The sequence below is a fragment of the Prorops nasuta genome, unplaced genomic scaffold (assembly GCF_024137725.1).
Source record: "Prorops nasuta isolate Cenicafe-Biocafe unplaced genomic scaffold, Cenicafe_Pnas_1.2 PNAS00045, whole genome shotgun sequence".
NCBI classification, from domain to species: Eukaryota; Metazoa; Arthropoda; class Insecta; order Hymenoptera; family Bethylidae; genus Prorops; species Prorops nasuta.
This window is the reverse complement of record NW_027116842.1, coordinates 1,279,225-1,306,088: the sequence shown is the minus strand read 5'-3', so window position 1 is coordinate 1,306,088 and position 26,864 is coordinate 1,279,225. Positions and strand designations below refer to the sequence as shown.

General features: G+C 34.0%; 1 protein-coding gene across 2 annotated transcripts; it reads right to left on the bottom strand.

Moving 5' to 3' along the window:
* Positions 1-1,943: 1,943 nt before the first annotated feature.
* On the bottom strand, positions 1,944-25,716 carry pit (pitchoune). 2 transcript variants are annotated; one of them, XM_066744491.1, is made up of 7 exons: positions 25,125-25,716; positions 24,726-25,040; positions 24,347-24,648; positions 23,816-23,968; positions 23,568-23,738; positions 3,943-4,120; positions 1,944-3,759 (listed from the first exon to the last, which is right to left on the bottom strand). In XM_066744491.1, exons 1-7 carry the CDS (start codon positions 25,402-25,404, stop codon positions 3,611-3,613), a joined length of 1,548 nt encoding a protein of 515 aa, XP_066600588.1. In that variant the 5' UTR covers positions 25,405-25,716; the 3' UTR covers positions 1,944-3,610. The 2 variants fall into 2 exon arrangements, with proteins under 2 accessions (XP_066600588.1, XP_066600587.1); XM_066744490.1 differs by having other exon boundaries at positions 1,980-3,777; positions 25,125-25,712.
* Between the last annotated feature and the right edge of the window lie 1,148 nt (positions 25,717-26,864).

The window sequence follows — 26,864 nt, the reverse complement described above, 5'->3', positions numbered from 1 at the left end:
CCGGAGCACGAAAATTGTTGCTTTCCAAGAAAACATAATTCGACGACTCTTTTCGTTAACCTACCAGGTAGATTTTTCGCATCCTTATCGAACGCCTTAAAAGGAATTGCTATACCAAGTCGAGCTAGAGTAACCGTTCACACTCTCCTATACATTGGACGTCTAATTGCGTTATAAGAGTTTTTCTATTTCATCCAAAGTGGCTGATTTAGGGTAATGCTCGTTCCACAGATAAGACTGCTAGTTGGTTCAATTAAGAATTTCTGAGAAAGACCAGTATTCTACTTGGTTTATACTATCACGTTCGCGAGACACGCTTTTTGTCCTGTCCGGAATTGTTAAGAATTGCTATACGGAAAGTGCAAATACGTCCTGATAAAATTGAAAACGATTAGTCCTTCCTCCCCTTTCCTTCTTCGTCTCAATTAAAAAACCTTACGTATCTCTCTGACTTTCCGAATTTGTCCGAGCGTACTCGAGGATGACCTTGAAAGCGATCAAACACGTTACTTTCTTCCTACGTTCCAAATCATTGCTAAACATTATTGAGAGTACGTATCGAAACGTCCATAAAATTTATTTCCAATGACTTGGCTTCGTTTACGTGATTCGCACGACGGTCAATGGATGAAATTTTTCATCCATGCCCGCGTATCACTTGCCTCGATAGCCTACTTGCTGGGCTGAAGAATCAACGATGCGGTATACTATATACGTGCCTCCATAATTATGATATCAAAGAGACACGAGCATAAAATACGTTTGCACGTTTTGTACAAGACACTCTGATGGGTGATCATCCTCGGCAGGTCTGAGTCTGATAGAATAATGGAAAAACACGGACAAAGTAAAAGAGAAAAAATGGTATATATAGGAGGGGAAGTGCGAAGGTCCCATAATTGAATGAAACATGAAAAGTGGGAGTCGAGAGGAAAGGAAAGTGAAGGAAAATGTTGTAGCGTGGTGACGGCCAGAGCATTTGTCGCAGTACGCGGTGGTACTTAGGATGGACGTTGCAGCGATCGTAAGATCGAATAGAGCAATCCTTCGGGCTGTCTTCTCTCAGCCTTCTCCCACGGCGGGCGGCGCAGCAAGGCAAGACGCGTTACCATCTATGCCGTGTATCCAGCCAACCTACGCGAATATATCGGTTGATGTAAAGTAAAAGGTTGACGTCACAGGTCCATACATGGCCCCACACTGGTACCACGACTACCACGTGGGCGTAAAACACATTATAAATTATTTCCCGACTCTTTTTCCCCTTCGAGGTCTCCCTCCCTTGGACGTTCCGGCCGGCGACACATTCTATTTTATCCTAGCCGAGTGGAGAGAGACCTTCTGATTTTCAAGTAGGTAGATCGTTCTCGATCAAAACGTGTAGGAGCGCGGGCCTCCTTGCGAAACCAGCCAGCTGAATATCGGAGAACGCTTCGAGTGCCAAGACTGATTTTTCCTCGCGCGAGGAACACTGCTGCGGCGCGGCGCGCTGGCTTGCTGCGCACGATAATCATCGATGCTCCCTGCAAAATTATACCAAACATGTGCACGTGTCTCGGATTGTATGCTCCAGCTGCGTACTCTGGATAATAGGGTCCATTGCGCGGGAAAAATATTCCTGTATTTTTTGCTATCGTTCATCAGTTTTAGAATTACGTAACGATATGCCTTGGAAAGTTTATTTACGTACATTGCGGCTCTGGAAACGTTTTAATCGTGTTAAAAGGATTTTGAAGATTGCTCGGTCGATGCGATAGTAACTTTTTTTTTTCAGACTGTCAACATTCTTCGAATTATGATTTTTAAACTCATCCACGGGCGCAGGGTCGTTGGGTCGATGACCTAGAGAAAACATTATGTAACTCGTTATAAATGTGCATAATATTAAAAATAGCATAGTGCAATTCTTTGCGAGTGTCACAAAAGGAAATCAAAGCTTCGGCGATTGTTCTTTATGTTATTGATGTTTACCGAATTACACACGTAGAGATATGGTTGGGATACACGCGATTTTATTCAAGTAGATAAATATCAACAATATGCGAAAAGAAATAAAATTCATCAGACTTTTCTCCTCGGCTCTATCATATAAATAATAAACTACTGTACACACCATTTTTCATATTGTTCATATCCAAGAGATTACGTAATACTTTCCGTAGGTTATCGACCTAACGAATTTATGCCTGGACAGGTTTTAACGTAACTTGAAAAACATTGGTAACAAAGGAAACGCTATATTTAACCTTTCTCACTGTTCTTATCATATCTACAAAACTTGCATAGATCTTGTTGGTAGAGTATTATTATTTTTCAAGCTGCATAAACTGATGTGAGAAAAGTATTGGCCCAAGCATATCGTTATGCTATTCGCAAGATTTTATAATATTAAAATAAATTGTATAGGCGAGCGAATTTTCTTCTCAGGATTGGCCTTTTTATCCATTACTATTTCTAGTTTAGCAGCCTTAAATCATAGATCCTCCCTAACTATAAAAGAAGGGACAGTTGATGCGATTGAATTTCATGAACATTTTTTAATTCTTAATATAATCGTTTTTTCACAATAACGTTTTATTCATACCTAATAGCATTCTATTCCCTTTCAAATGACTTTTCCAAAGGCACGGAGAGTCACCGAATCATCATCCTGTTTTTCAGAAATAATTCGACCTGAATTTTTCGTGCTCCAAAAATATCAGTTCCGCCAATTGCTGCGCGCCGCTTGCTGGCTTTTTCCAAATCTGAATTGCAGTAGGTATCCGCTTTCATGCTATAAAAATAGACCTTTAAAGACTTTTAGACGAGGCTCCCGGTACAACTCAACTTTCATTTTGCCAAAGCGAATTCAACTCTCCTGTTAAGCGAAACGCTTTTACCAAGATTGGATGGCACTTGAAACCCACGCCCCGGCCGAGTTGAGCGATCTTTCCTCGAATTGTCCTGCAATTTTCTATTAGCAACCATCAAATTCTACATAATTTTTGGCCGATCGCTATAAGGAAACTTGTCCTTTCCAAGCTTTTGATGAGAATTTTCCAAAATTGGTACTTGCCTCTCTAAGAAATTTTCATTATGAACCGATTTTATCTTACGTTTACGTAAATCTATTATATTTACAGAGTGACTCTCCCAAAGATGCATCAAATCTGACGTTCGTTTGTAAAACTCTTTACATTTAGGAAAATTCCTACGAACTTATTACTTTCTAAATGCGTTAGGTAAAACTATCAAATTTAAGTGATAACGAGAAACATTATAAAACAACTTGTTTAATCAAATTAATGTCGAGAGCTTTGTTTACTGCCATATTAAAGCACCAAGAGAGCATCGTGAAAATCGATATAATAAAAGTTTTGCAAATACACGCCATAAATATATATATATATATATATATATATATATGTATTATATTCTAAAATAACAATAGGATTGTATGGTTTATGCCATTGTTATCAAACTTTAATGAGGAAATGTGTAAAAATATACATTGCGTTGTAAAGGATGATAAAGATTCGAAGAAAAGTAACTGATGATAGTAATTACACTAATTGTACAGTTTCATCAAAGACGGTGCGAAAGCTTCAATTTCTAACGAATGTGCCGAATTTTATCTGGAAAATTGCCTCCCGTCCTTAGCACGTTTTCCTATTTGGCCGAAGGTTTTCGTACGTTCGATCTTCCTGGCCGCCTTTGGGTTATTCATAGAGTTGAAATAGCCGTAACCACCTCCGCCGAGCCTCTTTCGTGGTCGTGCTTCTTTGCTAATTCCCACTTCTAAAGTGTGACCAGTGTTAAGGAGAATATAACGCGATCCAATTCAATGATCCAGCTAATTTTTATCATAGAAAGAGAAAGAGAGAGAAAGAGAGAGAGAGAGAGAGAGAGAGAGAAATAATAAAATAATAAAATCGAAAATATTAACTCGTATGAAAAGGATACTCAGATCTACAGCTGGTGGTACAGTGAACCCAAAGGACTTGGCTACTTTAGCAAGGTCCAAGGTTTCCACATCAAAGATCTGTTTTAGATGGTGTGAATCATACGCTCTCACGTAAGCCTTGAAAGCTTCCTTACCAGACATATTGAGGAAGTAGTTTTTTGCGATTAATTTCTCCAGCTGTAACAAAAGAAAACATTTATTAATTTTATCCACGTAACACTGCACATCATTTATGTTAAAAAAAAAGTGCTGAGATGAAGAATTGAGACTATCGTTTCTTTTTATTATTCCATAATATTCTTTTCTCTTGAATATATTGGTATTACTTTTACTGATAGTGTTGCTTAGTAAAAGAAGTATTTTTCTCAATAAACATTGCAAGAAACATAGTTTAGTTTATTCTTCTAAAGGAGACTAAATACTAGGAATGTTCCAATTAATATTCTGTATGACGCTGAAGTTAGCAGCGACTTTCCAGCAGCGAGTTTCGGCGTCACATAACCCAAAACTAGTGTGTCACCCAGTACACGACGCATTTAGAAAACCTAAATAAAATGCTAATATCAAATTAAAAGCAAGATACACGTATTTTTTTTTTAAATAACATCAATTATGACTTAAAATAAAAAATAACAATTAATAAATAGAAAAAAAAGTCAAAGGAAAGATAAAAGTTTAAACTTTTTATCATCATATTTCACCGATAGGGAAATTTTTTTAATTTTTTTGAATCATACAGTCTTGTAGCCTATTAAATTTTGCATAGACCAGTATGAATTTCATTAGGGATCTCGATACCCTTTCTAGATTTTTTTAAGATTCAAAGCAGAGATACGAATGAATTTTCAAGTTTTTCGACATTTGGTCAAGTTTTTCAGTTAGCAGGAAATTTTTTTAATTTTTTTGAATCATACAGTCTTGTAGTCTATTCAATTCTGCATAGACCAGTATGAATTTCATTAGGGATTGCGATTACATTAATGTTTTTTCTTTAGAATAGGTAGTAAAAATACATGTGATTAGATTATATAGCTTGCAGAATAAATAAACGAAATATTGCTTGAAATATAATTGAGTTTCGGCAGCTTTCCCTGTTATAAAAAAATTATAAAAAAGTGTCAATCCTTAATAAAATTTGGACTTGCCTACTCCTAATTTAATAAAGTAAAAGCCTGTATATTTTTAAAAATTAAAAAAATGTCTCGTCGGTTGAAAAGCTCCGCCGACAGTTTGAAAACGTGATTTTGTCATTCAGAGTCTTAGGTTGATTCTTGAAAGAAGGCACTAAGGAGGGCACGATCCCTCACAACACTAACACCATTCTCTACAGAATTTCCTAAGCAAAAAGACAGAATGATTGACAAAAATTAAAAAAACTTCCTGAAAACTGAAAAAATTGACCAAATGTCGAAAAACTTGAAAATTCATTCGTATCTCTGCTTTCAATGTTAAAAAAATCTAAAAAGGGTGTCGAGATCCCTAATGAAATTCATACTGGTCTATGCAGAATTTAATAGGCTACCAGACTGTATGATTCAAAAAAATTAAAAAAATTTCCTGCTAACTGAAAAACTTGACCAAATGTCGAAAAACTTGAAAATTCATTCGTATCTCTGCTTTCAATGTTAAAAAAATCTAAAAAGGGAGTCGAGATCCCTAATGAAATTCATACTGGTCAATGCAGAATTTAATAGGCTACAAGACTGTATGATTTAAAAAAATTAAAAAAATTTCCCTATCGGTGAAATATGATGATAATAAGTTTAAACTTTTATCTTTCCTTTGACTTTTTTTTCTATTTATTAATTGTTATTTTTTATTTTAAGTCATAATTGATGTTATTTAAAAAAAATACAACGTGTATCTTGCTTTTAATTTGATATTAGCATTTTATTTATATTTTCTATATGCGTCGTGTACCGGGTGACACGCTAATTTTGGGTTATGTGACGCCGAAACTCGCTGCTGGAAAGTCGCTGCTAACTTCAGCGTCATATATTCTGTATCATGTGCGATCATGGAAAACTTTTCTAGTAAACCCAGATTTTAATTTGATAAAATATTCATAAGTAATCCGTTTAATTAATTAGATGTAATTAGAAGCTGTAGAATGTGTTTGTGTGACTGTATTCAACTTACTAGGTCACGTTTCTCAAAGTTTTTTCATAATTTCAATGAACATGAGAATCATTCGAAAAGAAAAACTTGATAACTTTGAACAGCTTTGCCTTGTGAAATACGTGCAAGTACCGATGTTGACGTGTTTTTATCGGAAAGCAACGAGCAAAGAACCTTCTATCAAATCTGTACTTTGATTTTCTATCGAAAAGTATTAGCCGCATTTGAAAATTATCGTTTCATTAAATCGTTATATTTAACTGAAAAAATATGGCGAAAAAATGATGAAACGCGTAAGTTGGTAGACAGAGAATTCTAAAACCACGTATTTTTAATCGATTATACATGCATTATTTATACCTTCTATTAAAATACGATATAAATCAGGTTTTTCCAACATATAAACAATATGTAGAATAAATTAGAAAAATAGTGATTACAGAATGACCAATTGATCAATTTACGCAATTTAGTATTTATTTCACAATTTTAACGAATTTGTCAATTATTCCCACAAGTACGTGGAAAGAGTATTATTGCAAGACTGATCTGCGAAGGAAATAAAACGATAAAATAACAATAAATCGCGTGTCGTGGAGACGAAGTTTTATTAAATCGACGCAGTTGAATTTATACTATAAATATGATAGGAATGTCAAGCATTGCTCGTTTTTCACTCGATTAATTATAATACTAACTTAGCTACCTCGGTACACGATAGATATTTATATTCCAGTCTTAAGATCAATCATTGCCTTCGTTCTTTCGCTTTCTTCAACTATGGGCCGTATTCATAGACGTCACTCGAGTTCCACTCGAAACAGACTAAAACACTACAGCATATGTAACGTAAACTGTAGCATTAAAACTTGGGTGGAGCTCGAGTGACGTTTCTGAATACAGCCCTATATATATATAACAATAGAAAATATCCCATTGAGTGATTCCAATTAAAAATATTAATTGCTACAATTTGCAAAGCTCGATAAGCTTGGATCCTCGTAAAGGAGAAAGAGTACACGAGAAGTGGTCGAAGAACACACTGCCAGGCGAGGGGAAGAAAGTGCAAACTTGTCATTTGGATCGACTCACAGCTGACAGTGTGGTTAGGTTAAGAATCGCTGCAAAACTTGCTGTTTTTCCAGAATTCTACCAGTTTAACAAAACAATGAATAAATGAAAGAAAATGTGTAATTTTTCAATGAGCACCATAAGAAAACCTACGAGACATTAAAATATATATATATGTAATACATAAACGAAAGTGTGTCAGTGTGTGGAGGCAGAGACAATGATAATGTCTAGATTTAGCTTTTTTCATTATGCAATCTCTGCAGAGTTACTATATAGATGACACGTAAGAACGGTACTGTCGTTGTGCACGTACACAAAAGTAGCTAGATCAAACTATGACTCGGTAGTGCATGGATGGATAGAACGACGACTCGAATCTTTGCTCAATGGCGATTGGAGTCTTGATCGATTGGCTGGCAAACATCGTCTCGTCCGACGAGATGCTTCGCTGTTGCGCAATTGTCACGCTAAAATTATTTCACTCCAAAGTCTTGCACGATCACGATCATAGGAAGCGTGCGTGTGGTGCATCGAGAAGAAGAGGGCTAGGCAAGTAAGGGTCAAGCGCGATACGTCCTAAAATAACTCGTGCGAACATTTTTACGAATACTTTGAATGACCCACCTACCACTACTTTAGACGTCTCGTATATATATATATATATGAGATTTTCAGGAAAACCTACGGTTAATATTAGACCTCGAGAGATTTAATCATTTTATCTATCTTTAAGCGTCTTTATTTCAGTATCGTGATACGTGGGATGCGGGCGAGTAGGGCTTATAAAATGCACGATACAGCCTGCGCGAGAGAAACACGGTTAAAAGCTTAACGCGTTCACTGCCAACACTCAAAATCAGATATTTTAACGTAGGTGTTGGGAATCTAGGATATACACCCGATGGCATATATTCCTCTTGGAAAACGAGCCACTCTTCCTATATATAAACATTAAGAGTGTAACTGGATATTAACGGATTTTCGACACACTCTTATTTTTTATATGAAAAAGAGCGACTCTCTTAAAATAGTTTTGACTGTATAGGGAATTATAGGGGGGGGGGGGGGGGGGATGAGGAATACGAGTTTTATTTTATTGGGACAGTTGGTGAAAAAGGCGATTCTCGCAAGACTCGCGTGCATGCGAAATTTTAATGTTGTCGATATTTCTCTAGTTACGTAACAAATTTTTTGCGATGGGAGGTTGTATTAATTATTGTGCAGCTTGAAAATGATAATAGTAATATTAACCCCCAATTTCGTTCGTAAACCTGACGCTGCCTCTTTTCTCTCGCGAATAAAACGAGCAATTACCTATTTTGTTAAGCAGGCCAAGTTACTGCTTACTTTATTTAAGGGGGTCTGTGTTTCTGGTCAAATCAATAGGTATTTGTTCAAATCAATTATTTTTTCGTACTTCCAATTTGTTAATTTTAACGTAACTTTGTATATAAATATATATTTTAAAAACGAGCAACCATATTGGAAGCGAAAGTTTAACGTATACACATTTGTACGTCGCAGGCTGCGACAAAAACTATGGGAATCATAACTATTCGAATTTTCTGCCGATTTACAAGTTTCACGTCTTAAATTGTAGTTAACAAAATTTCTGTGCGCGTGAACCGGCAAGATTTAAGAAAAAATGATTTTTCCTAGATTAACGTACGTAAAACGAAAATGAACGAAAAATCATGAATTTTATTTTGCAATAGCTTTTTACGATACTATTATTTTTCTCATTTTTACATTCATGCTGACAGAAATTTTATTAGCTTCAATTTGAGACCTCGAACTTGTAAACCGGATGAAAATTTCTTTAGTTATGATTCCCCCACCTATATAAGTATACGTATATATATGCATTAAACTTTTCAATTTGCAATACGTTTTCTTGCTCTTAAAATATATCTTTTTATATATACAAAGTTACATTAACATCAGAACACTAGAAGTATGAAATTAATTGCTTTGAATAAATGCCCTTAGTTTCACCAGACCCCCCACCCCCCTCCCAACCAAAACTATATTTGACACACATATATATTTTTCAATTATTTTATGATTGATATACAAAAATAAAGATTTTAAACAACACTAGCGTGAATTTTTTCCCATCTGCTTGGAATTATTGACAGGATGAAAAATGAGTGCTCTGTGCGTGAAAGATCCAGCTTCATGAGAAACCGAAGGCTTAAGAAATTTTACAAGTACTTTTTCTAGATTTGATAATAATGAAGAAAGACATACACTTAATAATTTTTCTTCCTATTGCTATTATTTAATGCAATTACGTAAGAGTTCGTCTAGGTGTAATTTTCTAACGTGTCGAGTATGAACAATATCAAAAAGGATGTAAAATAGCTTTTCATGCATAGAGTAATAAGCAATAAAAAACTGTAATACGTAAGCGTCTGTTGTCTGCCTTTTTCATTCTATCAATCCTTTCGCGCGTCAACCCTACTTTGTTTTCTTCTATAGCAAACTAAATTCTGATAAAACTTGTCAGTCCGATATTTTTGTGAGCCAGATGTCTCTCAGCCGAGCACGTGTACCTCGAGACCAAATTGAATGATGCTAAACGACCGATCTAATAGGGTGACCTCAATTTTTTAAAAACTCAACAAATTCATGGATTTTCTTCGAATTTGAATATTTCATGGAATCTCTCCGGGCTTTCTGACCGAACATAGAATCCACATCTATTTTGCGAAATTTCAACTGGTCGATTTAACGAGACACGAAATTTTGAAAAATTCGAACAGTCTGACCATTTTTTTTTTAATTATGTATTACAGGTTTTTCAGGTCGATGAAGGTCAATCTAACACGGCACATATCGGTTGCTCAAACCAAATTCATTGCTCCAGAGCGTGCATGAACGGATTAACGGTACAGGATTTCCATTTTATTTTTTGATTGATTAATTTCAGAGAAAAAGATTTCAATAGTACTTATTTTACTTTAAAACGAGCTCTCCTCTTAGATTTTACGCAACAGCAATCGCTGCTGGTGACTGATGTATAAATGTCGCATTAAAGGAAATAAAATATTGAATTCTGGTAGTTATAATTTGAAAATTTTAAAGGGATATATGAATGTTATAAGTGAAATGCTTCATGCCTGAATTCTATTACACGACAATTGTTAAATTTAATCAATAATGGCAATAACTCGTACATAGGCGTACGGCAACAATTGAATTGTTTTATTATTTCAAAGAAGAAACTATTCTCTATCGAAAGAGAGAGAGAGAGAGAGAGAGAGCGATTAAGAAACCCCTGAAATTCTAGAAAAATTCGCTGTTTTTATTCTCTTCATAATATTAACAAACATGTTAGATCGGTCACTTTGGATTTATCAGTTTGTAACGAAAGTTGATATTCATCAAGCTCGAAAAAAAACTGTAATACCCGAACCCAAAGAAAAACCGTCCATGTGTTGACAAGTTCAAAAATAACATTCTTGTCGCCATATTGGATGGTCCGTTTTGAAATTTTTAATTTCATTGAAAAATTCGTCCTCAGCGGCTTAGAAAAGCCTCGAGTAAACAGTTCCTTGAAAACCGTCTAGAACTTTTACATTGCTCCATTTCTTGGGAAAAATTTATGCTTATTCTTCTTATTCACAAAAAGGTTGATATTTATGTGGCGTTCCACAACAATGTGTTCGAGCTCTATACATGATTTTATGCAATTCTATATAAATTAATGATACAAAAGAAAGTATGTGACTTTCGTTGCCTTCTGCTTATCTACGATATTCGGAAAACACTATTCTATAATGTATTTGACACTTTTCGTATTTAACGAGTTGCACTGGCTTTGTACACTATCGACCTAATGAATTCACACCTAGCCCCATTTTTGTGCAACTAGAAAAATATGAAGATTACGAAAAAAAAAAAAAAAAAAGAAGAAGAGAAAGGAAAATTTATTAGACTCGCGCGCGTTTCATCATTATTATCATATGGGTGTTTTGTGTAAGACGTCCCAATAGCATGGATACAAAATAACGCGTATCTCTCTAACTATAAGAGATATTCAATTTTTGCATAGGACCTTTTCGAAACCTCTTGTTATTTGCTTTCAAAAAGGTCATATGAAAAAATTGAAAATCTCTTGCAGTTAAAGAGATACGCGCCATATTTTGTACCCATACTCTGGGGCGTCTTACGCAAAACACCCTGTATAAAAAAAGTCTTTTGACTTTTTGAACATTATTAGTATCCAAACAAACTACTTAAGAATCTATGCAGATTCTTCGACTGAACATATCGTTACATAAATCGAAAATTACTGGCCGTAATAAGAAATCGTACAAGTGTACTTTTCTCATAATTGGGTCCTCCAAGGAAAGAGAAGTAATACTCGTCTCACGTATCCTGCATATTATTACACATGCTGCAGTTGAGCAATAGGAGTCTTTCCCTCCGAGTTGGGCTTCCAGTGAACGAAAATTCAGCGGATGGACGAAAGCTGGTACCGCGGGCTCAATAGATTCGATATAAGCGGGAGTCCAAGAAGAGTACACAGGAGTCAAGATAGACAGGTTGAAAGTGGGTCGGCCTATCATTTTCCTTTTTGGAAATTTTATCCCGAAGTTCCTCATTCCCCATGCGCGCGCGATCTCATCCATCCTTGAGTCACACTTCACCGACCAACCGTATCAGGTGATACATTTTTCAAGCAGAAACGGATCGTACGAGTCGGAAAAAGTTAACCCTTTAACGCGCACTCAAATATACCATTTTTTGTGCATCATTTTCAGTGCTATATGGAGGTAAAAATCGTAGCGAGGAAAAGTCATCCGGTAGCACTTCCTGTGTACTCTCAACTACTCTTTCCAATCATTTACCGCAAATTACTCGCAAGTGCTATGCAACGAAATACGAGTCTCTTTATGCTTAAAAATACGGAAAATCTCCTTTTTTTTTATTAAATCATTTTTCCTCCTCCGAAAAAGCTGTAAGATTGGAACTGACAGGTATAAAAATTGCGGCAAGAATATTTAGACTGTCGCATTAAATTTTTGTCCCGTTTAAAAATTCAAGATGGCGCGTCAAACATGGCACCGAAAGCGTCCAATCATGTTTACAGTAATAATAACTATGGTATTAATATTATTCAAAATCTCATGATATGTATTATCAAGCACATAAATATTGCAACAATATGTGATGAAAATTTTACGTCTCAGTTAGCTGACCAAAAGAAAGACAATATTATTAATAGTCTAATTTTATAGTGACATAGAAGAAAAATTCAAATCTGAGTCATTTATAATGACTTTGCAGGCTCGAGCATGTCATTACTTTAAAAACACACAATATTATTCGTACTATGTGGATTTTCAATATATGATGCAATATTTATGTGTTTCATAATACATACCTATAATGAATTTTTCAATAATTTTAATGCGGCAAATATTTATAGTAAACATTATTTTTACACTTTTGGCGCCATATTTGACGCGCCATCTTGAATATTTTTAAGCGGGCCAAAAATTTAATTTGAAAATTTGAATATTCTTGCCGCGACTCTCACACTTTTCAGCTCCAATCTTAACCCTTCGATAGTCGGTGACGCATATAAATGTCATCTCCAAAGTGGTCCCAAAAGTGCTCATGATGTGTATGGCGCTCATTAAGAAAACACCAGTTAAAACACTATCAATCTGCAAAAATTTGGTTTTAAAAACTGTTTAGGGTTGCTTATAAAGAAATTGTCAACAGTATTTCCTATACAAAATGGCGGAATAAATATACCAGACATACAACATAAAATATTAACCAATTCTTGTACAGCTTAATAGCTGGAGAATTTTTAGAGCAATTCTTACGAAATCGTCATAAAATTTGTTAAATTTGCACATGTTTGATCTAGTACGGCAAGCCCAGATTTGCTCTACTCTAATCAATATAATCTACAATATTTCAAGAGCTGATCGTAAAGGGTATGTAAAGAAAAGAGTGAAATATTGATGTATATTTTCCTCCCCCACAATTAGCTGATAAATAGTGATTTACGATCCTAGATGAAACGAACTTTTAGGTTTGGATTTGAGAAAAAATTTTATATAAAAGATTTGGAAAAACTTTTCAGCATAAATTTCACAACAACTGCGCCACTTTAAAAAGTTTTAGCAGACATATATATTAGACATGCTACATTGAATACAAATGTCTTAAATACTGGTTCCGTGCTAAGCATCCCAAACAAAACAGGTTTTGAACTTTACAAAAATCGGCTGAGACTGCATACCTCAGATCCGTAATTTTGGAATTATTGGATTCACCGTGTTGTGCTTAATTTCGACTACAAATTTACGCTCAGAGGGACGAAGTTGAAATATATAAAAATATTTAAAAAATTTGGCTCTCCCAAATTGCCTGTGCACTTTTTGGGATTGCTTTATATATTTCGAGCCCAACAGTCATGGGGTTGAAGCTTTTCCGGGGAAGGAAAAATAATTTAATAAAAAAAAGAGGAGAGTTTTGTGTTTTTAGGCATAAAGTGACTCGTATCTTTTTGCATAGCATTTGCGAGCAATTTGTGGTACTTGGTTCGAAAGAGTAGATGAAAATACATAGGAAATGTTACCAAAAGCGTTATTCTCGCTACCATTTCTTACTTCCGTATAGCACTGAAAATGATGTATAAAATGCATACATTTGAGCGTTAAAGGCTTAACTTTGTGCGACTCGTATGATCCGTTTCTATTTGAAAAATTTATGGCGGGACAAAACGGTTAGTCGGTCAAGTGCATGTGATTCGACAATAGATCAACACGTGCGCGCAGGAGGAATGAGGAAATTGAGGGTACAGCAGTTTGGGAAAGGAGAAAATGATCGGCCGTTAATTTAGGTCGGTAAGGCAGTTTCAGCTTGGCCCAAGGCAGACAAATGTGTACACGCGTCAATACAAAAAGATATTCCGTTGTTGTTTTCTCCCTTCATCGACAGCGGCACATTCTTCGGGGGAAAAGGGGGTGCCATATACTTGTGGAGGTGGTTGCACACCAATCGCGTGTATAGGCTGTGAGTAGCACTCCCCCCCCCCCTCCTCTCCCCTCAATCTTTTTTTGTATCGTTCTTCCATCTCTATCTCTCCACGCGTTTCAAAGTTCTCTTTTGTGTGCACATTTTCCTTCAGCTTCTCTCACCCTATGTTGTAACACCTCATCAGCTATATTTCTCTACGTATGGCAGACGTTTGTTTCACCCATTTTACTTCTCTCAATTTTTTCCCTTGTCTCTTCTCACACACATCAACGCGCACATTTTTTATTTTAGCCTAAGGCGCAATAAACAAGTATGGCATCTTCCTTCCTTAATCTCTCTCTCTCTCTCTCTCTCTCCTGTGTGTACTTCCTCCTTCTACTCTTTCTTTCCTCGAACCAAATTTTAGAACAAAAGATAAGAAATAAAAAGCAATCGACCTGAAAAAACGTAAGATTTTTACAGAATTTAGGTAGAAAAATAAAAAAATTCAACAAATTTAGTATGCAAATTACTTGGCGGAGAATTGAAACAAGAAATGTTATACTTGATACACACATTAGTTGCTAATGTGCCGGGCCTGACATTTTTATTGCAATTCTGCGCTAAACTAGGCACATTGAATATCGTCTATAATGTTTTCACTTAGAAATATATACAGGGTGTCCGGTTAACAATGGCTAAACTGGGATATTCGGGTAGAGGGTGAAATTCTGAGTAAAAAAGTTCAAAACACTTTTAGGCTAGCAACCTTAATTAAAAAGTTATTAGCGATCAAAAATCCTCGCTTATGATTGGGTTTGATTAGGCGAAGGATTCTATTGGCCGCGTTACTAGCCTATAAGCGGAAAGATTCCGTAAATGGTAACACTAACACAAATACACGAGTAGTGGACGCACCCAGCTGAGCCTGTGACAATTGCCGAATGCCGATCGACCGAGTCTCGAGTGTGTGCAAGTCCTATAAAAACAATCAAAACAAACATTCTTGATAAAAGTCATAAGCTAAGATTAGAACTTTTGCAAATTACATTTAACAAGCTAATAATTTATATTTTCAAATTATATGCATTTTTACGACGAAAATGAGTCCAAACACAATATAACTACGTAAACTTTAGGGGTACAATTAACAGTTATCAATCATTAATAAGATCGCTAAAAACAGTCGTAATTATGTCACGTTTGGACTCATCTTCGTCGTAAAAGTGCGTAATATTCGAAAATATAAATTATCAACCCTTTGCGGTCGGATTCAATAGATAGGTGGGTATCGCGTACTGCTCGGACTTAATTTTCGTCGATAGAGCAGGGATACGTAACGCGCAAGTATTGAGGTTCGTATATAGGAGAAATGTAAACTGATACATGAATGCATACAGTATACGATTCTCATATAATTCCTTGCTGCGGTGGCTGAGAGCAGACATACGACCGGAACGGTAAAAAGGCTTTGGTGGCTGAGAACAGACATACGACCGCAAAGGGTTAACTTATTAAATGTAAATTGCAAAAGTTTCAATCTTAGCTTATGACTTTTGTCAAGAATGTTTATGTTTTGATTGTTTTTATAGGGCTTACACACACTCGAGACTCGGTCGATCGGCTTTCGAGAATTGTCACAGGCTCAGCTGGATGCGTCCACTATTCGTGTATTTGCGTTAGTATTACTATTTACGGAATCTTTCCGCTTATAGGCTAGTAACGTTGGCCAATAGAATCCTTCGCCTAATCAAACCCAATTATAAGCAAGGATCTTTGATCGCTAATAACTTTTTAATTAAGGGTGCTAGCGTGGTAGGGGCCCATTTGTTCCAAAATTTTAGTACAATGCGTGTGTCTCTCTACATAACTTTGTGAATATGGCGACCTGTCAAAACACTGGTACACTCCGGGAAATATATTCTGTCCAACTTATAACCAAATGTTTTAAAAGGTCGTACTTCAATAGCGGTCAACACTTTTCCACATCCCGCTGGTTACCTGGTCTAGCACCGAGTCCTGAGGGTCCCGAGCAATAAACTGGGAACAATCGAAGAACCCTATAATATACCTGATACTCTAATCACTAATCTAAAATTACTATTTTTGTATTTTTAATCAAACATATTTGAAGTTATTACGAATACATTGCTTGTCTTTTTAACATGAAAATGAGTCCAAATACGACATTAATCGAACAATTTATTTCTTTTAGTTATACCTTGAAGCTGCTACTTTATTATCTATAAATACTAATAAAAATTCAATATTACTATATATCTTCGTTATGCGTTAAGTTAAAATAAATCTCCAAAATATTGGAAAGGACATAAACATATTATTAAAAAATTAACAAATATAAATTTTAGTTTAAGATATAATTGACAAATAAATGTAAATATTTTAAAATACTATCTTTAACAAGAAAAAGGTTAATCATCTCATAAAATTAAAAATTTCAATTTTTTTAGTATGATTCTACTACGGGTTAATTGATGCTTATTTGGATTATTTATAGACATATTGGAATAAAATAAATTTGATTTTTAACAGGTTTTAATAAAATGGGAGATGTAAGATATAACTAATATAGAAATAATAGTCCGAATAACGTCATTTTTGGATTCATTTTCATGTTAAAAATACAAGCAATGTATTCGTAATAACTTCAAATATGTTTGATTAAAAATACAAAAATAGTAATTTTAGATTAGTGATTAGAGTATCAGGTATATTATAGGGTTCTTCGATTGTTCCCAGTTTATTGCTCGGGACCCTCAGGACTCGGTGCTAGACCAGGTAACCAGCGGGATGTGGAAAAGTGTTGACCGCTATTGAAGTACGACCTTTTAAAACATTTGGTTATAAGTTGGACAGAATATATTTCCCGGAGTGTACCAGTGTTTTGACAGGTCGTCATATTCACAAAGTTATGTAGAGAGACAAACGCATTGTACAAAAATTTTGGAACAAATGGGCCCCTACCGCTAGCGTAAAAGTGTTTTCAACTCTTTTACTCAGAATTTCACCCTCTATCCGAATATCCCAGTTTGGCTATAGTTAACAGGACACCCTGTATATTCGCCAATTGCACATTTTTCATCGCGAGCTATTGCACAAAATTGAATTAATTACCTAATAGGAATAAAAACATGTTCTGGATTAATGCATTTTCGAGGACAACGAGGATTGGTTTTAATTAAATTCCACCCACGAGTAAAGAAATCGTGTCGAACGATTAATAAAATGCAAAAATTATTGATGGTCATTACACATAACAAGGAAGTGTTTTGGAAAAAAAACACAGTAACTGACTAGATGATAATCATTTTCTGCTAATGCTCAAAATTTGTGTTATACCAAAAACCAACCAATTTCCTTCGATGAGACTGCTTAATTTAAAACACGCAAAGTGATTTATGCTTCCATATAAAATGTAATCTGAACAAAATAATGTTATACTCATTTTCTATATTAATATCATATTCTCGACTATTTGGTGTGTACCTAAATTACGCCGCAGATAACCAACAGTTGGGAGACACTGAAAATAAGAATTTTTGCAAAAAGAAAATATGGTTTGAGGTGCTCCCAATCAAGTAGAGAGTTTTGCCTTTATCAATCAATTCTACAAAAGTGTCTTTTTCACCAATCGTAAAACATTTAGGCGGTCAACATCCCTGAGATAAAATTCATACCGTTGCCTTTAGGACTTAATAGACTACAAAGCTGTGCAGTCAAATTAATTTTTTTAAATTTCCCGCTATAGGATAAGAGCCGTATAATGATTGCTGGCAATTTTTATGAAGTGTCTTGAAAACCGTCATTATCAAAGTCAATGTGATTTGGTGAAAACACATTTTTTTTAGTATTGATTGATAAAGGTAAAACGCTGCTTCATTGGAAGCAGCACCTCAAACCATGTTTTTCGCTAAAATTCTTTATTCGTAGTGGCTCTCTGCTATCTTCAGTATCATAGAATAATATATTGCATGGAAATACGCACAATCAATGAATCCATAAATTTGATTAATTAACATTAAGAGCAAGATGGATACCGACATTACAGAGCGTCTCCACCTGAAATCTTAGTTTTCAAAATACAACGGTATTTCAAAACAGATTTCAATTCCTACGACGGCTTTTGAGTGCTCGGAGGACCATCTTCTATAAATAAAGTAAAGATTTTCTCGATTAAGATAAAAAAAGAATCGAAACAACAAAACTGTTATATTTTAAAAGAAAAGACGAAATTGCGAAAACGGGCTTTTTTATTCAAAAGAGTTTTCTTTAAGGTAGTAGTCTAGTTGTTTGGGTCGAAATTTGTTGTTTCTTTTTTTTCATATTTCGATAGTATACCAACATGAGAATATGGTGTATAAATTTTAAACCGATATTCAAAATATTAACAAAGACATAACATATATTCGAGAGCGCCGCATAATTGAACGCTGTAAGTTGCACGACAGCTGCTAACGGTTATTCCTCACTATTATGACTCATTACCTTTATATTTCCTTGAACTTTCGTGTACCTTTTGATATACGAAAGAATATCACCATATATACCCGCGTTTGACACGTATGAAGAGACCTAAAGCTTGTTGCACGCACCGGGGATCGACGATTAGTGTGAGGATAAAAGTTCTCTTAGCCAAACTTTAAACGCATTTTTCTCGAAACCACGTTTTCTCGGACGGCCCGAAGCATAACAGATTTTCTATTGAACCTATCGGGCTGAAATTTTTACAAGTTGTTCAACACATCTGTAATTCTCGCCGGAATTAGAATCATTCTTTTCATCCATTATTTTTCAAGTTACAGCCCAATTTACACTAAAAAAATTGTACCTTTTTTTTCGAAGTCCTCCATTTTGTTATTTTTCAACCTAATTAATTTTTTCTACTTCCGGCCAGAATAACAATCCTACTGAACAATAATCCGTTGCATTTTTTTGTTTCCGATTACCCAAACTGGAGATACCTCACGGGCCAGCAGCACATGTTTTTTATTTTTCACCTACTTTGACCCCATATAATTTAAATAAGATATCGTAAAAATTAAAAAAAAAAAAAAAAGATTTTTGTATAATTCAATATAGTATTAACAACATATAAAATTTTCAGATTTTTTGCATTTCATTTAGGTAGTCAAAAAAATTCCCGAAGAATACCTTGCAAAACCGGTTGATTTACTAGACTACTACCTTAAGGATTGTAAAAAGTCCAAAAACAATTCGGTTCATTCTCAAATAAGGCCAAACTTTGAAAATGAGTAATTTGTATAAAATTCTATATCGCAACGATGAGACTGAACATAAAAGTTATTCTATTTTCTATAAACTAGGTAGTGCTGATGAGATGTCATAGGCTACATATAGGGACCGCGCACATCAAAACAATGATAGTGAGATAAGAATGTGTATTGATATATATGCATACTATCAACACAAACTATCGGTCAATTTTCGCACTTTTTGGGTGTAATTTATTTATACGTATATAGTTACACATTGACACTTCTCTATCATTGAATTGATGTGCACGGTCCCTATAGGTGCAACGAAGAGGGAGAGAGAGAGAGTAACAACAATATATTTAAATGCTTTATTGTTACTCTCTCTCTCTCTCCCTCTTCGTTGCACCTATAGGCAGCTTATAGTATCTCACCAGCGCCATCTAGTTTTTAGAAAATAGAATAACTTTTTATGTTTAGTCTCATCGTTAAGATATGGAATTTTATACAATTTACTAATTTTCAAAGTTTGGCCTTATTTCAGAATGAATCGAAGTGTTTTTGGACTTTTTACAATTCTTGAAGAAAACTTCTTTGAATAAAAAAGCCCGTTTTTACAATTTCGTCTTTATTTTTAAAATATAATAGTTTTGTTGTTTCGAATTTTTTCTTTTTTATTTTAATCGAAAAATACTTTATTTTATTTAAACAATGCTTCTCCGAGGACTCAAAAGCCGTTGTTAAAATTGCAATCTATTTTGAAATACCGTTGTACTTTGAAAACTAAGATATCAGGTGGAGCCGCCCTGTAAAGTCGGTATACGACTTCCCGTTAACACGATAAAACTATACAATAATGCTAACTTTGCTAGCAATATATTTATCTTGGTTATAAATGAATTGCTCCTTAAAATGTATAAAAGATATCTAATGACCAATACTGTAAATAAATATAAACTGTATAAATAAGCAGAATCTGTCCTTCTTTTACATACATAAACAATAAAGACTTTAGTATGTTCAAAACAGGCTTACTTTTGCACCCAAGTTGGAACCTAAATTATACACGGTTTCTTGTAATTTGATTAATGTAGAATCATGTACAGCGAAGATCATTGTTCCCTAAATGATGGGGAAAGTATAAATCAATTTAAAAACTTATACGAAACTTATCAGAGATAATTACAGGAAAATAAAGCGGGCGCACAATTGATCATAGTCCAATATTTAATTGTGTGTGTGTGTGTGTGTGTGTGTGTGTGTGTGTTTGTTTGTTATCGTTAACACAATTTAATTTTTCAGGGGTCAAATAGAATCATCAACATTATGAATGTAGAATGGAAGTAACTAAATGGTTTAGAGCTGTCAATATATTTATATAAATTCAAATATACTTTGTAAGTCCTATACACATTAGGGTGTCCGTTAAAAAGGCATTATTTTTGTTTGTTTGATAACTATATCTAATTTGGTGTAGAATCAGATAAAAATGAGGTTTGCAAGAGTCTAGCCAATTTAGGTAGTAAAAACCCGTGCCACCGAAGGATTGAAGTTAAAAACGGGATTTCGCAGAGAAAAATGATATTTTGTGACTATTTTGCATGTCATTTCTTCATTCTTCAAGCATTGCACACGATGATGTTGCTTTAGTTAGTTTAAGGGTTTCTGAATATGGATCCATAATGAAATATATCTTTTGGCTTGTTACAACCTTTATTTCCCGTATTAATATTTTCTAAAATAACGTTTGGCAATAAAAATTCATTATAGCCGTATCTTGAGTAATTTCTCCTTTTTTACCTCGGTACCTCCGCCCCTTTTCGTTCTGAAATATCTGAATATGATAAGATTATGTAAAAATTTAAAAAAATTTTTTGTAACATGAGTTTCATGGGTTAATGCTGTTAAAAAATATTGATTTATTATGACAAATCCTTGTATTTCTGTATCTTCTAGAATCTCTATCTTTTTCTCTCTTCCTATTTCTATTACCTCGAAATGATTAATTTTTAAGTTAAAAGTACAGGCTCTAAGCTCTACCTTAAGGATATATTGAATGCATTTTAATTTCTTAAAATTTAAGTATTTTTGTTAATGAGCTCTTACGTATATTTAGATAGAATTTTTGGTAATATTAATATATTTTACAATAAGATGTATTAATATTACCAAAAATTCTATCTAAATATACGTAAGAGCTCATTAACAAAAATACTTAAATTTTAAGAAATTAAAATGCATTCAATATATCCTTAAGGTAGAGCTTAGAGCCTGTACTTTTAACTTAAAAACTAATCATTTCGAGATAATAGAAACAGGAAGAGAAAAAAAGATAGAGATTCCAGAAGATACAGGAATAATGGATTTTTTATCATAAATCAATGTTTTTTAACAGCATTAACCCATGAAACGTACACTGCCGGTCAAAATTTTAAGACCACTTGAGAAATTTGGTTCAAAATCAGTCACTTCTTTAAACGCGCATAACTTCGTAATGAGGAAGGATACTATAAAATTCAAAAACCGTTAAAAAGCTGATAAAATTCTACATATAGTGGAATTAACTCAATGCCCGGAAAACGTGTAGTTATCGAATTACAATTAAATAAAAATGCTGCTAAATTTAAAATTTTTATTTTTTCGTTACGTCAATTCAACTTGTTGTAGCACTTGCAATAATTATGGTAATTATGTGAAACTTCGGTGACATAAAGTTCAAAGTTTCAACTATAATTTGAGCCATCAAACGTCACGATATTCATTGTATTTCCTTATTTTCATAACTTTTTCCAGAGTAATGTCGAGAACAATTTTTCACCAAAAAACAACTACCCAAGCATTTGAAACAATTTCAGATTGAAGAATCCGTCGGTATTAAACGACCTATTCTACTTGATTCATATTGCACTTTTATTCAATTAACATAAAACACCATTAATTTTTAAATTAAATCAACAAAAACAGAGTAATGATTAATCAAATCTATTTTATTAATTCTAAGATTTACAATTATCATATTTCTTTTAACTGAATAAAAGTGCAATATGAAACAAGTAGAATAGGTCGTTTAATACCGACGGATTCTTCAATCTGAAATTGTTTCAAATGCTTGAGCAGTTGTTTTTTGGTCAAAAATTTTTCTCGACATTACTCAGAAAAAAGTTATGAAAATAAGGAAATACAATGAATATCGTGACGTTTGAGGGCTCAAATTAAAACTGAAACCATGAACTTTATTTCACCAAAGTTTCATATAATTATAATAATTATTGCAAGTGCTACAACAAGTTGAATTGACGTAACGAAAAAAGAAAAATTTTTAATTTAGCAGTATTTTTATTTAATTGTAATTCGATAACTACACGTTATCCGTGCATTGAGCTAATTCCACTATATGCAGAATTTTATCAACTTTTCAACGGTTTTTGAATTTTATTGTATCCTTCCTCATTACGAAGTTATGCGCGTTTAAAGAAGTGACTGATTTTGAAACAAATTTCTCAAGTGGTCTTAAAATTTTGCCCGGCAGTGTATGTTACAAAAAATTAGAAAAAATGTTTACATAATCTTATCATATTCAGATATGTCAGAACGAAAAGGAGCGGAATACCGAGGTAAAAAAGGAGAAATTACTCAAGATACGGCTATAACGAATTTACATTGCACATCGTTATTTTAAAAAATATTAACACGGGAAATAAAGGTTGTAACAAGCCAAAAGATTTCTTTCATTATGGATCCATATTCAGAAACCTTTAAACTAACTAAAGCTACATCATCGTGTGCAATGCTTGAAGAATGAAAAAATGACATGCAAAATAGTCACAAAATATCATTTTTCTCTGCGAAATCCCGTTTTTAACTTCAATCCTTGGGTGGCACGGGTTTTTACTACCTAAATCGGCTAGACTCTTGCAAACCTTATTTTTATCTGATTCTATACCAAGTTATATAAGTTAACAATCAAACAAAAATAATGCCTTTTTAACGGACACCCTAATACACATTTAACCAAAAAATTGTATTTTCCTAATCTTTTTTTCAATCAACTACTACATTCCCTATCATTTATAGTAAAATAAGCATTTGGTTATCTAATTCTACGGTAACAAAAACTATAAGAGGCTACATCCAGTTTAGATCCCATCATAGGGGCAAAAATCGACCTATTCTTAACATTCTTCTTTATATAATAAAATATGTAATCTATTTACCTGCAGTTGAATATCAGCTACTTTATTCCATGAAAAGTCAAACTCATTAACCGGTACACGGGCCTGTTTTAGGTACCGTAGAAATCCCAATTCCTCTGGCCGTAAAATTAGCAGGGCATGCCCACTACTTCCCTCCCCACGAGCTGTTCTACCAACACGATGTATATATTCCTAAAATTAAAAAATAACAGCTTAATAGGCCTTTTAAAACAAAATTTCTTTCTTCTTTCTAAAATAACAAATATTACTTTTGGATCATCCGGAGGGTCGTATTGCACAATCCAATCAACATCTGGAATATCAAGGCCCCTTGCAGCTACATCTGTGCACAAGAGAATTCCACTTGTTGCATTACAGAACTGAAAGAATGTAGTTGTTCTCTTTGTTTGTTTCTGTTTTCCCTAAAATAACATAAAAAAAAAATACTAGTAATTAAACTTTTATTTAGGATCATTGTCACCTCAAATCAGCAAGCCTCATATCCAACATAGGCTGCTTTCCTGTTAGCTTGAAATTCGACACAGTCAGACATAATCGGACACAAATGGTACATTGCATGTCACCCAAAATGTACATTTGTATCCGATTGTGTCTGACTGTCGATTTTCAGTCTAACTGGAAACCACCCATAACAAGCAAAAATCAAAAAATTGCCAATCATAATTTGCACTCTCAAATTTTTTTAGTTATGCTGGATATGAAACTTGTCTGATTTGAGATGACATTGGCCCTTAGAATCAATTTGATAGTGTATTTTACTATTATAAATATATACATACATGTATACTCAGAACTGGCAGATCAATATAATTAAGTAATTCATGATGGAATTTGACAGACATACAAGAGCTGAAAAAGACCATAACTTTTTTGTTTCTATTTTTCTTAAGGAATGTGAATAAAAGTAGAAACCGCTTTTCACTTGGACACACAACATAACCCTGTTCTAACCCCTCGACAGTAGCTTCTTCCTTTTCATCGTCAACTCCTACATAAACAGGCTCTTTCTTTAAAGCCAATGTAGTTAACATTTCTGTTTTCTTAGTTTGTGTTGCACTCAGCAGTACTGTTTGTCGTCTTTCTGTAGAAAATTACTTAGTGACTGTATATATGTATTAAAATTTTTTAAATGGAAAGATGTATTTCTAAAAATATTACTTGGCAAAATATTTATAATTTGTTTTAATTCTTCTTCAAAACCAATATCCAATATTCTATCAGCTTCATCAATAATTAGACACTGAAGGTTTTTAAATAGAAAGTCTGGTGTATTTTGTAAATGATCAAGCAGTCGACCAGGTGTGGCTACAATTATATTAATTCCTTTAGCTAATTTTTGTGCTTCAGTTTGTCGACTTGCACCTCCCATTAATAAGCCATATGTATGATAATGATACTTCATGAGCTCTTTTAGAACACCAAATGTTTGCATTGATAACTCCCTTGTAGGTGATATAATAATACATCCAGTGCCTGCAATAAAAAATATGCACTTATCTCCAAGCTTTGTACTGCTGCAGAAAGGAGTATCATAAAATTTATAAAAAAATTACAAACCATTGCGTGGCATAAATTTTAGTTTATATATAAGTTCAACAGCTGGTATTAAGAATGCTAACGTTTTGCCAGATCCAGTTTTAGCTGCACCGACTAAATCTCTACCTTCCAATAATGGGGGTATTGCTCTTGCTTGTATTTCTGTCATATTTGTAAAGCCCATATCCTTTATAGCTTTTAAAGTGTTTTCACATACTGAAATTTCAAGTGTAGAAAAACTAGTATCATTGATTATTTGTAATGCTACCGCAGATCCAGGCATCGTTGCCAATTTCGCCATTTTCAATTATACTACACTTTATTGTAAGTGACTATCTTCTTCTTCTTTCCTTGAATTAGATATCAACCAGAGTCCAGAGATGAAATGGGAAACTTCTCATGCGGGGCTTTGCAAGAATCCTCAACATGAGATGGACACAGGCGGACACAGTCCGTTTGTTCCTTTTCGCTGCACTAACGAACTAATGCAATTAGTTGAAATAAGACAAACATATGTTTTCTCCACTCTAACTTATTGCACTAGTGCAGCAAACGGCGAAAAAGAACAGACCTAGGGCGCGTTCACGGAGACGCTATCAACGCTACTGCGCAGTGCGCACACATTTCAATCATTTTTCTATGCGCAGTAGCGTAGACATCCCAGCGATGATTGTCGGTATCGCTAACTACCGATAGTTGTCGCTTACAGTAACGAAAAAAGCGATTCTGTAACTTCCGTCTACAATACTACATTAGTTGAGTTCGGAATTAAACTCTTTTCACTCCCGACGGAGCTTTCCCTAGAATTCCCTATTCACTCCGGCTAGTAATTCTGTGTCCGGGAGCAAGTTAGGGTGCATTCCAAATTACGCATGAAGCGCATAGAATGTACAGTTTATGTCACATTTATTATAGAATTTAAGTGCTTACTGCGCGCATATGCGTGACTCGGAACGCACCCTTAGAGAGTGAATAGGGAATATGGAAGAGCTGTGATAGCTAATTGCTATTCTATCCCCACTTCTAAAAGGAAAATAGGGGTAAGGATAAATAAGAAATATTGGCACTAATTGGGAGCTCCGTCTGACTAGTTTAAGCAGGAAAGAAGCAAAATTGACAAATGTTGGTTTCATTATTTTGGAATTAAATTTCAAACGTTTGTTTATATAAATCTAAGGGCCTGATAAAGTAAGTGAAATAAAATTTAAAATAATACAATATCGTGTATAGTTAAAAAATTAATCTTTTATTTCTTTTTAACAGTTGTTATGAATAATGAATTTAGTTCGTGTAGACTCTACCAATTTTAATTTAATTTATTTTGATAAAATAAAAATGGATGTCCTACTGCAAGAAAAAAGTAGTGAGTAGTTTATAAAATTATATTAAAAATATATGGAGGGATAAAGTTGCTACTGGAATTTTTCATTTTTGCTGTACTACTAAATTATTGCAATTAATTGAAAGAAGACAGTTATCAAAATAAATTAAATTAAAATTGGTAGAGTCTACACGAACTATATTCATTATTCATAACAACTGTTAAAAAGAAATAAAAGATTAATTTTTTAACTATACACGATATTGTATTATTTTAAATTTTATTTCACTTACTTTATCAGGCCCTTAGATTTATATAAACAAACGTTTGAAATTTAATTCCAAAATAATGAAACCAACATTTGTCAATTTTGCTTCTTTCCCGCTTAAACTAGTCAGACGGAGCTCCCAATTAGTGCCAATATTTCTTATTTATCCTTA

Bases quoted from the DNA above. Each gene is read 5' to 3' on its own strand.
- pit (XM_066744490.1), bottom strand. From the start codon at position 25,404: ATGGCGAAATTGGCAACGATGCCTGGATCTGCGGTAGCATTACAAATA. The intron at 23,739-23,815 runs GTAATATTTGTT...TTTTAATTTTAG, and splicing joins ACCCTCCGGATGATCCAAAA to GAATATATACATCGTGTTGG. The intron at 4,121-23,567 runs GTAAATAGATTA...CTTTTGTTACAG, and splicing joins TAGCTGATATTCAACTGCAG to CTGGAGAAATTAATCGCAAA.